The 15,694-nt window shown below is 39.0% G+C and overlaps 1 protein-coding gene across 6 annotated transcripts in view; it reads left to right on the top strand.

The window, feature by feature from the left end:
- Positions 1 to 15,694, top strand: part of ST7 (suppression of tumorigenicity 7) — a 276,815-nt gene that overhangs the window by 151,951 nt on the left and 109,170 nt on the right. For all 6 annotated transcript variants that reach the window (XR_008199277.1, XM_052639113.1, XM_052639115.1 and 3 more), the window contains exons 2-3: positions 614 to 696; positions 11,287 to 11,446. Coding sequence is in view for 5 of the 6 variants with exons in the window: in XM_052639113.1 (XP_052495073.1) it covers positions 614 to 696; positions 11,287 to 11,446 (243 nt within the window). In the remaining variant the exon portion in view is untranslated. The remainder of the gene's footprint in view (positions 1 to 613; positions 697 to 11,286; positions 11,447 to 15,694) is intronic.

Genomic DNA, 15,694 nt, shown 5'->3' with positions numbered 1-15,694 from the left:
TGGCAGGAGCTAGTCTTACCATTGTACTTTCATTTTTATTGGTTTAGTTTTCATCTTTTCTCCATTGAATCCAATTACTTTGATGAGCAATCTAACAACCTTATAAGTTAGTTGAAAAAACTGTATTAATATATGCTAACATTTCTTTTTCAGGGGTGATCATAGTATTAGAATCTTTAATAAATCTTTAATACAGTTAATTTTTGTTTGTTTTAAAGTTGAACTACCACTTGTTGGCTCATCAAAAACTCTGATGTGTGGGCCCCACACATCAGATATGTTTTATATTAGAGCATCTTCCATTCCTCTTAACAGTTCAGTAACCAGCTTTGATTTGACTCTTCAGTGGCTATAAATTCATGAAAATTGTTCACAATGATAGTTTTCAAAACTGCTCTTTCTTCTTGTATGTAATTGTTTTCTTTTAGAATATATAACTTGAACCTAGTATTCTGAGCCTGTGTGATGCTGAAGCATTTTAATGCCACTTGGCTATGATTCTAATAACTCTTGTCATCAGAAACAAATGATTTCACCAGAAAGAAAAATGAGAGTTGGTTTTACTGATGATATACTCATGCATTCCCTGTTCTCCCTCTTTCTTGTTTTTCAGTGAGCATGTTTTTGAACACATTAACACCGAAGTTCTACGTGGCCCTAACAGGAACTTCCTCACTAATATCAGGGCTTATTTTGGTAAGTGGTGGAATTCTTCCTATTTAAAAATGTGCTGATTATTAATATATGTGTTATATATGTGCAGGAAAAAACTCTGCAAGAGTACACAGCAGCAGCTTACAATGATTGCATGTATGTGTATGTTGAGTGGGAGACCTGCTAGAAGCCTTGCACTGTCCAGATTATGTTTTTAAAATATGTTTGAAATGAAAATTTTAAAAATTGTATGCTACTTTTGTTGAAGGGAAAAACAAAATGTAGGCAAAATGGAAAATACAGGAGGATGTAATTCTGTGTCAAATTCTAATGTCTGAGATACTCTATAGCAAGTGTGACTCAGCTAAACTAAAATGTTTTTCCTTCATTACTGTTTTCAAAATGGATTATTGGACATAATCAAGATCAGGAGAAATATAGCTCAGTTTCTTTACATGTATTGACATAAATGTGGCAGTTCTAAGCTCCCCCCCCATCTCCTTTTCTTCTAAAATTTACGTATATTTCCCTATTGCTTCCTTGAAAAAAGATCCCAAATAGGCAAAAAGCAATATGATAATCATTTTCATTATCACATTGGCTCCATTGCCTTATACTCTAAAACAAATAGTGAAGTGTAATTAAAGTTATAATACTTACAGAAGTTTTCTTTAAGTGACCATAAAGGGAGCCATCTAAACTAGTGGAATCACTCTAATATAGTTAAATTTATGTTAAGAATCTTTGAGGAGAAAGAAGTTTTAGAAATTTTTTTTTTCCCCTTCTGTACATAAAGCTGTGATTACTATTAATTATAGAGACACGGGCAAGAAAAAATACAATGAGGTAGCTACTAGTATTGTTTTCATTTTACTAATACATAAGCTAGATGGGAAGTAACCTGCCATAGGTCACATAGCTGGCAAATAGTGGAGCAGGATTTCAACCCAGTCTGGCTTGCACTAGAGCCTGTGCTTTTAACACTCATTTCACCACCTTTCTGGTTAAGTGGGTGTCTCAGAATTTAATTAATTAATTAATTAAAGTTAAAGAATCCACCTGAAATGCAGGAGGCCTGGGTTCAATCCCTGGGTCAGGAAGATCCCCCGGAGAAGGGAACAGCTACCCACTCCAGTATTCTTGCCTGGAGAATCCCCATGGACAGAGGAGCCTGGCAGACAGCAGTCCATGCGGTTGCAAAGAGTCAGACACGACTGAGTGACTTTCACTTACTTGTTAAGTTCTCAGCTGTTTTTCTAGCTTCTGAACAAATGGCAGGTCTGAATTTTATTCTAGTAGTATCTCAGTGTGGGTTCACTAGCCTATAAATTAATTACCAGAATGCAGGTTGTTTCCTTTCACTCTGGTGTGTGTGTGTGTGTGCTTAGTTCAGTTGTGTCTGACTCTTTGCAACGCCCTGGATGGTAGTCCACCAGGCTCCTCTGTGCATGGGATTCTCCAGGCAAGAATACTGGAGTGAGTTGCCATTTCCTTCTCTAGAGGTTCACTCTGGTGAGCTAAGCCCAACAGTCGTTTTCCCTTCTCACTTAGGGATGATGATGTTCCATCTACCTGCTTCTGTCCTCTGAATAAAGGGATTTTCTTGGACCATGACCATCTTTGCAGACCTAGGCTGGTGATGCTTTCTCCCTGTGTGTGAATTGCAGTTGCTGATGCCTGATGATCACTGTTGTGCTGTTTTATGATGTATTTGCTTTGTTGCTTTCTTAGGAACTAGAGAGTTCTCCTGACTGACATAAAACTTTGTGCAAAGGAAATCCTCTGATGTGGGAAGATTTTGAAAGGCCTTCTCAAAAATGCTTGGTTTATAATGAGGTCAGAGTCACTACCATGTGTGGGAATAGCTCTCGTTTGCTTTAGGCTCCAGCTTTAGAGATTGTTGACACTGGGGCTATCAGCTCTTGGGGATGCAGCTTTGCTAGCCCTTGCAATGCACCCTGGGCTGAGGTTTCTCTTCGGCTACTGTTCCTTTCTGTCAAGTGCGTTTCATGGAGAGGCAGCATTGGGATAAAGGATCGGGTGCTTTGCGAAATAGCTGTGTGCATAGAATTGCATAGTGGTTTCCTGGCACCAGAGAAACAATTACCTAACTACTCTTTCCTGAGCAATGTCAAGGGAGCCAGATGGTGAACACAGAAGCTGCAGGGCTGCCCCTGAGGAAATTTCTTGTTTGGGGACCTCAGGATTCCTATGCTGGAGGCTGAAGTTATCATGCAGTGTGATGTCTTAGGCAAAGAGAGCTAAACACAAACAAACAAACAAAACCCCTGCTATTTTTACCCTGTGAAGGAAAAATCAATTAACTGAACAACATACATAGAAATAAAATGTGTTTGGCAAATGTTGCTGTCTTTTACACTAATGTGTTTAAAAATAAATGAGGACATAGCAGCGTGTATTTTACTAGATGTCACTGGTATCTCTTAGTTTTACAGGTTGAAAACCAGCAGTGAGTTTGTTATACCACCTACTTCTCACTCTTCCCTTACAGTTCCCAGGCCCATACCCCATCTGGGCACCTCTATCCTTGCTAATCCTCATGCTGCCCCTCAACCCATTTATCACAGTAGTTCTCATCTCAGCCCAGTCCCAGCCACAGGAACGGCACCTGTTGCTGCTGCTGCCGCTAAGTCGCTTCAGTCGTGTCCGACTCTGTGCGACCCCATAGACGGCAGCCCACCAGGCTCTGCTGTCCCTGGGATTCTCCAAGCAAGAACACTGGAGTGGGTTGCCATTTCCTTCTCCAATGCATTAAAGTGAAAAGTGAAAGTGAAGTCACTCAGTCGTGTCAGACTCTTCGCGACCCCATTGACCGCAGCCTGCCAGGCTCCTCCATCCATGGGGTTTTCCAGGCAAGAGTACTGGAGTGGGTTGCCATTGCCTTCTCCAGTTATCACAGTTCAAACCCACCAATTTAGTCTTTTATCTGCTCTGGGAAGGACAGGCCCAGTCTGCTTGACGTGGCCTCTGTGGGTGATGTTTATTTCTATGGAAAACATTTATGGGTTTTATTTTTGCTTTTGCGAATGGTAAGGTAGATATGTGGAGAAAATGCTCCCTTAATTTCTAAAAATATTGGTAGAATAGAGAAAATGCTGCCATACTGACATTTATAATAGACCCCTGTATCCCTGTTAATGTGTTAGACATGCTCCTATGCCTGCGGGTTATGCATATATGTTCAATAGAGGGATATGGGAAAAAGCAGCCAAAGCATAATTTTTAAAAATGAGAATCAAGAATAAAAAAGAAAATTAAAATAGTAAATAAAAGAGTTAATTCAGGGATCCAGTGTAAAACAATAGTTTTCAGGAAAGTGAAAGAAGAGATAATAATTAGATAGGAATCAATTGTAAATAAAGGCCCTTTTGTTGTGTTTTCCACTCTATGCCAGGTACTGTTTTAAGTACTTTGAATATATTATTTCATTTAATTCTAAGTGAATTCTAATATTAACTTTATTGAAATTCTAAGTGGTTGATATAGCCAGTGCCTCTAGCTGTTAAGTATTTTTGTTGTTGTTCAGTCACTCAGTCATGTCTGACTCTTTGCAACACCGTGGACGGCAGCATGCCAGGCTTCCCTGTCCTTCACCATCTCTTGAAGTTTGCTCAGACTCATGTCCATTGAGTTGGTGATGCCATCCAGCCATCTCATCCTCTGTCATCCGCTTTTCCTCCTGCCTTTAATCTTTCCCAGCATCATGGTCTTTTCCAATATGTCAACTCTTTGCATCAGATGGCCCAAGTATTGGAGCTTCAGCGTCAGCATCAGTCCTTTCAATGAATATTCAGGGTTGATTTCCTGTAGGATTGACTGGTTTGATCTTCTTGTAGTCCAAGGGGGCTCTCAAGAGTCTTCTCCAGCACCACAGTTCAAAAACATCAATTCTTTGGCACTCAGTCATTTTTATTGTCCAGCTCTCACATCCATACATGACTATTGGAAAAACCATAGCTTTGACTATATAAACCTTTGTAGGCAAAGTGATGTCTCTGCTTTTTAATATGCTGTCTACATTTGTCATAGCTTTTCTTCCAAGGAGCAAGTGTCTTTTAATTTCATGACCAGAGTCACCATCCACAAGTGATTTTGGAGCCCAAGAAAATTAAGTCTGTCATTGTTTCCATATCAATTTGCCATGAAGTGATGGGACCGGATGCCATGATCTTCATTTTTTGAATGTTGAGTTTTAAGCCAGCTTGCTGAGTATAAACCAACACAAAATTTATGTAATTTTGCCAAGGATACATATAACAGACAGATGGTGGGATTTAAATTTGGATCTGTCTGACCATGCCCTCTGTCCCCTCCTGTTTAAAAGTAAGGGAGTGGGACTAGAAGCTTGTTATGGCTCCTTTCAACTCTTTTTCATTCATCTAAAATCTTGACCTCCACTTGACTTGAAAATTATGCAGTTGCAGGGCTAGAGGAAGGAACCCTCAGAAGTCATCCAGCTTAAGTCAATAAAAACCTAAGGAATAGGCACCCAGAAAACCTATGACTTGTAAGGTCACCTTGCTAGGTAAGAGTATAAGGAAGATTAAAAGTGTAAATTTTCACTGCTTTGTCCCAGGATCATTGTTCACCTCATAAATGTGTTGACCAGGAAGATGGATTGCAGCAGTGTGTAGTGGGTGATGTGTTCCTTTTAACAGAGCCGCAGAAGTGGACCACGTAGATAAGAAAGCAAAAAGAAGGAAAGGAAAAGAGAAAAGAAGATAAAAGAAAGAGGGAGGCAGAGAGACTATAAACATCTCTGGAGGAAACTTTTTCCAGTCAGCTGTGGCTTAGGTCAGATTTGGTTAGTCAAGAACATAAAGCATCACTTACCACAATTTATAATTCCACTTATGATAAATATGATCTTATCCTCTCTGTGATAGAAGCATCATATAGGCTGAAAATATATCTGTGTAATACCTTGCTAATTCTTAAATATTTGTTGAATGCACATAGATTCAGTGAACAAATGAATTAATTGACTGTGTCTGGGAATTATCTGGGAGCTTGTTTAAAGTGACGGATTCTGAATACTGCTCCAGACTAACCAAGTCAGAATCCCTGGAAGAAAGGTGGCCCCCAGGATTAGCTGACAGAGCTTTGGGCATCATGGCAAAGGCTCACATCTCCCATTTGTCAGTGGTCGCTAAGTGACTTTACCCCAGGACAGTGATCCTCCTGTCCAGGTCATAGTCATTAATGCTGCAATGCAGACACTGAGGTGGGGATGGATCACTGGCTGTTGACCTTGAGAAGAACCTCAGTTCTCTTCCTTTTTTCTTTTCTTGAAGCATTGGCATTAGGTGGCTAGGAATGGAGGTGGAAAGACATGAAGACAAGTTCTTTACACATCCCCTTCAACTGGTTAGGGGAACAGATGGCTGGTGGGGTGATTGGCTGAGGTCAAGGAAGAAGGAGACCAAGTCCTGAACCATAGCTCTTCAGTATTTCTAAACAAAATAGGAAGGAGCCAGGAATGTTTAAAAAAAAGAAAGAAAATTGTCTTGAGGAATTGGGAGGGACTTTGAAAGAGTCAGTGATTCAGAGCAAAGGATCTACTTGAGAATTCTAACAGGAAACTTCTAAAAAGATTTCGGATATTACTATAACCCATGCCAACTGCCTTGCTTTATCTTCTTTAAGCCTAGAAGATCGCCTCTTGCCAAAAATCTGTTTACCACCAGATGCATTTCTGAAGACATAGAGCAGGTGTCAGTTTTGCAGCCTATTTGAGAGTAGTCTGCCAGAGTTTCATATTTCCTCTTCAGTCTCTACCATAGCTGTATCTATCCTGTGATATCATCATCTATTTAATCCTTGGGAAACACATAGCCAATTTCAGGCTGTGACATCTTTGTGTTTCCCATGGGTTTAATGGAGTTTGTGTAAAATCATTATGGTGCTTCTCTGTGGAAATCTTGAAGCATTTTTGAGTAAGATAGGAAAGGCCCCATAAGTGAAGATAAAGAAGTATTATATATGCAAAACATGCAATTCAAGAAGGGGAGTTCTTAATGGATAGGATAAATCCAGGCATCTTTAGGAAAGATTCGGCTTTTAGGTTTGCAAGTCAGATGAAAGGGCCTTATTTGTTTACTCTTTGCCAGACTTTTGTTCCTTCCCTGCCAGTGAAAATGAGGTGTTTGCATCTTAGGCCAGCTGCAGACCTGAATCTCCACTCCCAGCCTGCAGCTGCAGGGCTCCTTGATCTGATAGTAATGGAGAAGTTTACAAGGCCTAGAAAACTGGGTTCCTGACAAATGAGTCTTTGTTTTAAGTGTAATCTGGGTCCTGAGTATAGCAATGGCCCTTTGGTCCTATAAGGTATAGATCCAAACTATTGCTTTGATCCTCACATTCCCAATTCCACCCCCCACTTTCCTTATTCTCAGACGATAATCCTTACCTGCATCTCCACTAAGATAACTGTCACCTACTTTTCATCCGTTTGTTGCCTTTTTACCTGTGAAACAGGTCGTCTCACACCCTATTTCCCAAATAGAATGTATTTGTCTGTGCACTCATGCTTCCCATTCATCCTGTCGTAGAGGAAGAAATGGTAAGTTACTTTTCTCAGGCAGGGCAAATGTTCTTCCTGGGCTCTTGGTGTCCTGCCTCTTGGTCATTTGTACTCTGTTGCACTTCAGTTTCTCTTGTTCCACTTGATTCTTTCCTTTCCAACAAATATATATAGGTCTCCCTTTTTTAATAACTAACAAAATGAACACAAAACCTCTCATTGGTCCTGCTCTTTATTAAGACAGTATCCCATAAGTCACCAGACCAACCCTTATCATCCATCCATTCAACCTTTCAGCCGTCTCTCCATTCAGTTTTCAACCATCCATCCATCCAACATTGAGTGACTTTTTTTACACATTATATTACTGAGCCCCACAGAATCAAGAGAACCAACTAAGACAAACAACTTGGCTGTCTTGCAGTACATTAGGGCCTTTGCCTTTCATCAGGATGGTGGGGTCTTACTGACTCCCCAAATAACAAATCTAATTGGTGCTTTTTAGTTCTCATCTTACTTGATCTGTGTAATTCTTGGTGTAGACAGATTGCATTTTAAAAGACTATGAAATGTGTAAATTTATATTTTAATTTTGTGGTTATTTGTCAGATTTAAAAACTGTTTTGTTCCACAATGGCAATTCCATTAAGCTACTAGCATGTCTAAGGGCTAATTTTAAAATCTAAATTTGTTTATGAGAGCTTTGCTGTTTACATTGTAGGTTATGCACCAGGGAGAAAAATTCAAAGTGACACCAAATATGTACGTGTTAAATAACACCATCTGCCCATTTGGATCTGTGCAGCTTTTTAAAAATACTGTGAGGTTCTGGCCCAAGCCTGCTGTGTTTCAGGATATGGGACAGATCATTGGTGCTAAGACCCCAGATTAGAGGTTTTGGTTTGAAGTTTAAGAAGGCTTTAAGTCCTGTCCCACTTCCTTTTAGTAGCTTTTCGTTTAATTCATATTGGAGTACCTGTCCCATGGTATTGTAGATACCAGTATAAAGGTCTGTATTGGGTAAGAAGCCACATCTATAGCTCTAATAGGACAGGCTTGAGAAAATCCTCCTTTGCCTTCCAAACAGTTGCGTGAATAACCCAGTCTTCACTAAAGTCTGTTATCTTTGCATTAGAAATACTGCTTGGAAGGTCTGTGTCCTCTTATAATGCAAATGCTCCATTAATATGAAGCATTTATATCTTGGGATGTATTATCCAGTCCCATTTGATAGATTTCTGGATTACGTTTGATAGCTAAGCAGACAAAGAGACAGTAGAATAGGAGGGCATTTGGAAGTGAAGATTTGAAAAGGAAAATGACAAGTAAATCTGTTAAAATGAGCAAGAGATTTATAAAAAGATATCTTGTTTTAGGGCCCTAGTAAGATTAGTGGCACAAGAACTGAGGCTTCGGGTTAAATAGCTACTGAGTTGGCTTTGTGACTTTGGACTACCTTAACATGTAGCCCTCATGCATTCTAAATGAAACTGAGGGTTCCTTTTAGTGCTGGGGTTCTCTGATTTGGCTGGATAAACTGAGAAATCCTAAAGAGTCACAAAATGGGGTTGTGTGTGTGTGTGTGTGATGAGAGCAAACTGTGAGAGGCGTTGTGGGCCTGTGGCATGGATTGGTAGTGTCAGGGGCCCTATCTGTGCTCTGTGACCCTGGAGCACAGCCTATGCTTGTTACGGAGTGTTTAGTGCTGTGCTACTGAATAAATGAAGGCCTGGCAGGTGCCCAAGCAGCATAATATAAAAAGCAGAGTCTTGAGGCAAAGAAAGCTCTTTCCCACAAGTGATTGAGAGCCATTGCTAGTTCTGTGACCATTGTTCTGGGTCCTTTGGAGCCTTCCTTCTCTTCAATAAAGGCAAAGCCAAAATCTTTTTTTTGGGCAGCGGGGGCTGCGGTGGTCGGGACCAAATGGTAAGCAGCCTCCTTTTTCACAATGGTTAACAGGGCTTTCAGCCAACCATTTAGTAACAGACAATATGCTGTATTAGCCTAAACTGTAGAGTAACAAGAGGAGTGCATCATAGCAGTATGTGAGCTGTGCTGCCTATAGGAGGTATGCACAGCATCAGTGTGGTAAATAATAGCTTTGCTGTTACTTTTGAGAACCAGCTATACAGCAAGCACTGAACTAAGTCTTTTACATGGGGTTTGAATCTGGGTGATTTACATGAGTGTGAAATTAAGGACACTCAAGGATAAATAACAAATGTGATTTACACTTTATAGTTGAAGAAACTGATATTAAAATAGATAAAATAAATCCCTTGAGGTTACAAACTCCCTTCTGGATCTATGGTTCGTAAATTTACCGTTCTTGAATGCTGTTCTTTCTTCAAACAACATCTCTTATTCCTCATGTTCCTACATTATAGACTGGTCCTATCCCTTCTTAGCTTTTACATCATATTCTCCCTGTCTGCCCAGTCGGATTACTTAAATGTCTGTCTTAACATGTGAAAATTCATAGAGTCAGAAGGGGTAACTCCTTGGCACTAAATCAAGTTCTCCTGTTATAGAATTGCAAACATTTGGTTTGATTGATAGTTCCTTCTGGTCATTTGTAGATGTTTTTTCTGTCTTTTAAAGGAATTTTTGGTAGAACAAAATAGAGAAATACCAATTTTTAAATGATAGCCCAAAGTCTGTTACAAAGAACTTAACTTTTCCCTTCTTTCATGTGTTAAAAACATTAAGTCCTCTGTTTTGGGAGGCCAGTCTAGCTAAAGGTTTGTCACTTTTGTTGATCTTTTCAAAGAACAAACTTTTGGCTTCATTGATTATATAGTACTTGTTTTTTGCATTCATTCATGAAGTATTTATCAAATCCTGGATATACAGTCATGAACAAAACATGTTTTTTACTCTCTCAAAACTTACTCTAGTGGGACATGTGGATATTAAACAAATGTCATAAATGCTGCCAAGAAGAAAAGCAGGGTGCTTTCGAGAGAGGCAAGAGAAGCTGACTGTAGATCTGGTGACTAGGAAAGAGCTCTGAGGTGACATTTAGACTGAAATGAAAGGATGAGAGGCATCATCTTGTTTTTATGAAATAAGGATAAAGGGAATTAATTTTATGTAGTTCCACATTCTATATTATAAAAGTATAGTTTTTAGGATACTCTGGGATATAGTTGATTCTTAAATTTCTTCTCTGTAATGATTTGTGACTGCTTATGGAACAGATTCAAAATCAGACTGGGAGGCCAGGAAAGGATGTGGGGAGAGCAGCTTCAGAGAGTGGTGAAAAGTGTTCAAGGGGAGGTGGGGCAGGTGGGAGGAATTGCGGGAGGTCGCTTGCTTCCCCCTTGCTTCGGAGTCCTGATTTCAGTCTAGTCATGTGAGCATCATTGCTTCTTTCCTCTTTTAATGAAAGTTATTTCTTTTCTTCTTTGCAAACAGCACATTATTGGTAGGCTCGTGAGCTAGGAAATGTTAATGGTGTACAACAGATACTAGTGTTTATAAAGCACATCTCAGCTGGCAGACATTATTGAGTCTCTCAGCAGTTGAGTGCCAGAGTACCATGAACTGGGATAACTATTACTCTTCCTGTAAAGCTAGATTTCTCTAAGGAGATTTTTCTTTTTTTTTTTTTAAGGAATTTTGCTGTCTTAAAAATCTTATGCAGGTATGGCTTTATCAGAATATAAAATGCCAAATATTGGAATATTTCATAAGCCACACTTTTAAAACTAGCTTCTTTGTATTTATTTCTGGAATTGCTTTTCAGCTGTGGTGATTTTATTATCAATATTATATAAATTTGGAGGAAAGTAATAATGAGCAGCTCTTAACAATGTTCTTTTAGTATGACTGGGTATATAAATTTTCCTTAAAAGCCAGTATTAAGTGGATAAAACAACACTGAGAAGTTAAAAGGTAAATGGTATTTGCTGCTGCTGCTAAGAATTTCTTAATTTTTAGAATTAAACAATTTTTTTTCTGAATAAATATGTTTAAACCAGTATTTAAGGTGGGTATAATTAGTAGATACAATGTATTTTATGAGTATGTACAAAATTATAGCTGGTAACAGGACCATAATCATGCTTACTATTTTTCTGTTCTAGATATTTGAATGGTGGTATTTTCGCAAGTATGGAACATCATTCATTGAACAAGTCTCAGTAAGCCACTTGCGCCCCCTTCTGGGAGGGGTTGACAACAATTCTTCCAACAATTCTAATTCCAGTAACGGGGACTCAGATTCCAACAGGCAAAGTGTCTCAGGTATGGAAAGTCCTTCAGTTTGCAATATTTACTTACTTTTACTACATTATTATGACTATAAGACAGTAAGAATGTTGTTATTTAAATATTAGACTTCAAAGAAAAATGCAATTTATTTTCCCAAGGAGTTGACAGCTTCTGCCAGAGAAGTTGAGTGTAAGCATCCCAGGTAAAGGAAATAGGTATCTTGTTTAATTTGACTTTTTCTTCCCTAGTGGCTCAGTTGGTAAAGAAGGTGCCTGCAATGCAGGGGACCTGGGTTCGATTCCTGGGTTGGGCAGATTTCCCTGGAGAAAGAAATGGCAACACACTGCTGTATTCTTGCCTGGAGAATCCCATGAACAGAGGAGTTTGGTGGGCTACAGTCCATGGGGTTGCAGAGTCAGACACAGCTGAAGCAACTGAGCACACATGCACGCAAGCTGCTTCTCTGTTGCCAGTCTTGAATTCTGTCACAATCTTTTCCCCATCCGTCTCATTTTTAGCCTGTTTGCCCTCTTTCTGTGCTCGCTTATCTTTCACATGTGCTGTGCTGTCGCTTCCAACTCTTTGCCACCCCATGGACTGTAGCCCGCCAGGCTCCTCTGTCCATGGGATTCTCCATTCAAGAATACTGGAGTGGGCTGCCATTTCCTCCTCCAGGGGATCTTCCTGATCCAGGGATTGAACCCACGTCTCCTGCATTGGCAGGCAGATTCTTTACCACTGAGCCACACAACCCAACTCAAATGGTGCCTCCAGGGAAACCCTCTCTGAGAGGCTGTGCACTATCTCTCCACCTTTGTTGACTCATAATATTTTTACTTTTAGCAACATTTACTAAATTATAATGAAATTTTTAACCTTACTGCTTAATCATAGTATCTCTAGCATTTTGAATAGTCTCTACTTTATCATTGAAACTCAGTAGATGAACGAATGAGGACATACAAGGCCTGTAATTTCTCCCCTCATAAAAGAAGAGGGATGAATAAAATTTCCTAGATTGGTCTCTTCATCAATTCAGCAAACATTTCCCAAATCTCTAATGTGAACCTGGCCTGGTTCATATGAACATTATGGTTTAAAAATAATGCCAGAGTGCTTGCCCCCATCGAACTCTTGTGTCTGCTGAAGGAAGCAAAATGTTCAGTGCTGTGATCATATGAGGGAAACGTGCAACACTATGGAGTACAAAGGAGGGGTTCCCAATCCAAACTAGGGGAGGAAGTTTGCTTCTTGAGGGAGATGGCACCAGTTCTGAGACTTGAAGGGTGAAGAAGAGATAAAAGAACTAAGTCAGATCTTTTTTTCTTTCCTCCATAAAATAACTCAGTCCATATCTCATAACTGTCTAGCCAGGTGATAGGCATCAGTGAGCATTGTGTGTATGTATGTGTGTGTGTGTATATATATACATATATATGGAGAAGGAGATGGCAACCCCCTCCACTATTCTTGCCTGGAAAATCCCGTGAACAGGGGAACCTGGTGGGCTACAGTTGAGGGGGTTGCAAAAGAGTCAGACACGACTTGGGACTAAACAGCAACTACACGTATGTGTGTATGTGGGCTTCCCAGGTGGCTCTGTGGTAAAGAACCTGTCTGCCAATGCTGGAGATGCAGGAAGCTCGAGTTCGATCCCTGGGTTGGGAAGATCCCCTGGAGGAGGGCATGGCAACCCACTGCACTGTTTTTGCCAGGGAAATCTCACGGGCAGAGGAGCCCAGTGGCCTGTAGTTCATGAGGTCACCAGACGTGAACGAGCAACGGGGCATACAGCACACACGCGCAGACACACGTGCACAATAGATAGTGTCTCACGTTGACTCGGTGCTCTTTTAGTAATACATGCTCTTTGCCCGCCCGCCATGGTAATGGGCACCTCTGGGTACATATTTATTTCATTCTAGAGGGTACATGTGTGAGAGATGGTACCACTGAGGTAACAAAATTGTCTGGGACTTTATAAACTCATCCATTTTGTGAAAGAAACAGAAAGAGATCTGAGCAAATAAAATACCACGTTGACCCACTATTCTTACATGGGTGGCATATTATTCTAATGAGGAATCTTGATCCTGCAAACATTGTCACATAAGCAGTGTGGATAATCAACATCACTTTGCATCTGTTGGAAGAACCTGCAGGTTAAATGTACTCTGTCTGACCCAAGTTACTGTAGTCTTTGGATGACCCAGAACATTGTAGAAAATTAATAGATTGAACACAGAAAGCAGCCTCATTTAAGGACATTTTTATTGTGAATGTGCTTTTATTTTCATTAAAATTCTTTCTACCCAATTTAAATCTCTTGACATCATTCCTTAATGTGACAAAGAGTTTATACTCTCCTTATTATCACTGTTACTTTGCTCTCTCTCTCTCTGTGGGTGCCTTGAAGAAATCTTATGCATTATATAAATCTTGATGCTACTCTTAGTGCTTGTATAGCAGCTTTTAAAGGGAAAAGTATAGTCCTTTATAAAAATACATTCTACAGTAATGATCATGGAAATAAATTCCCAGTTTTAATTGTACTGAGTTTTTACTTCACCCAGATTGAGCTTTTGAGTATTATTATTAATTCTCTTCCTCCAGTATTGGCTGAATGTCTACTACTATGCATTCAATATTTCTATTCATCTCCTATAACAGATATAGCTTTTATGATCTGATTTCATAACAGTATTCAAATAATTACATTTAGGAAAACAGCAATTACTCTGTCCTAGTGTGTTTAGGGCTCCCTCAGCCCACTGCTCCTTGACATTTGGGTTTCTACTATTTCACTAACTCAGCTCAACACACATGTATGTTGTTATGGAAATGCCAGATAACATGGGACTAATACCACTTCTCACTTCTCTTTTCTTGTAGTGATTTTTATTTTTGAACAAGAAAAATGCTATTATATGAAAGTATGTTGTCTCTCTATATCTTTACCCGTAATCATTGTCTACTTCATTGTCTGGTTTCAGCTAAGTATAAAGGAAAAAGAAGATCCAAAGCTGAGAGTAATTAATATATTTTATTAAAATGGAGGAATTTGTTTCAAAATTTATACTGCCTTAGTAATAACAAAATTACTGTTGCTTTAACAAAAGAATCATCACAAGACATTTCTTGGCTGAATATTACATGAAATAAACATGGCTAACCAAGTCCCATGAACATTGGCAAAGGCAGTTAAATAGTATTCCTTATTTGAAAAAAATCATCGAAAAAGCTAAAACAGAGAATACTATTTATATAAGCATTGGACTATATGAAAACTCATAGTATAGCTCTTTCCTTAAAATCATTTGTTTTATTAAAAGCTGAAAGACCTGGCCTACCTAAGAATAATTTGCAGTGGAGAAATGGGAGTTGATTGTTATAGCACAGACTGTTCATATGCTGTTTAACATTTGGATCTGTGTAAATTGGCCCAAGTGCAAATCCTCTCAAAATTTGCAGTGATCTTTGTTTATGGACCAGAGCAGAAATGTATAATTAATAATACAGCTTCTTAATCTAGCCAAATTCCTGATTGTTTGGCTTAGGTTAGCATTTGTGAACATTTCACTTGTCTCAATTTATTTGGGAGCTAAATGGCTGTTTTTGTCACAAATACACAATTTCTGATAAACCCTGCTGATGTATTTTCCACATCACCATGTTTCCTGTTGTCAATTTTTGAAATTCATTACATCTAATAACACAATTAATAACCTGTGATCAGAATTATACAAAGAAAAGCTGAATATATTTATTCCTGTCTCCTCTTTGATGATTTGACATGTTCTTTTGAATAATTTAGATGGTTTACTTTCATCCTTTTTCCAAATGACCTAGCTGCACAAAACTACCTAGCCAACTAAGTCTCTAAGTGAGCACTGTCTCATGGAAATATAATGCTAACTGCGAGTGTAATTTTAGCATTTTTAATAATCATATGAAAATAATAAAAATGTACAAGTGAAATGTGTATTTTCTTTAACCAAATATGTCTAAATATTTTCATTTTAATGTGCAATCAATATATAAATTATTAATGGCATCCAGTGTGTATTTACACTTACTCTTGCTGCCATTTCTTAATTCAGCTTAACTTATGAACTGATGATGCATAGGGATTTAAGATGTGTCCACCTTCTCCCTATCTTAAGGGAAGGGATTCTCAGGGTCTAAGAACATTCTGAATTTGGGTTTATGGGAATATCTGTTTGATAATTTGCCCTGTTCTCAAATAAGATGCCGCAAAGACAAGTTTGCAGTGTTCACCTT

Source organism: Budorcas taxicolor, chromosome 4 (assembly GCF_023091745.1).
Source record: "Budorcas taxicolor isolate Tak-1 chromosome 4, Takin1.1, whole genome shotgun sequence".
Classification (NCBI taxonomy): domain Eukaryota; kingdom Metazoa; phylum Chordata; class Mammalia; order Artiodactyla; family Bovidae; genus Budorcas; species Budorcas taxicolor.
The sequence above is the reverse complement of the archived record's forward strand: the minus strand, read 5'-3'. Positions and strand labels throughout refer to the sequence as shown.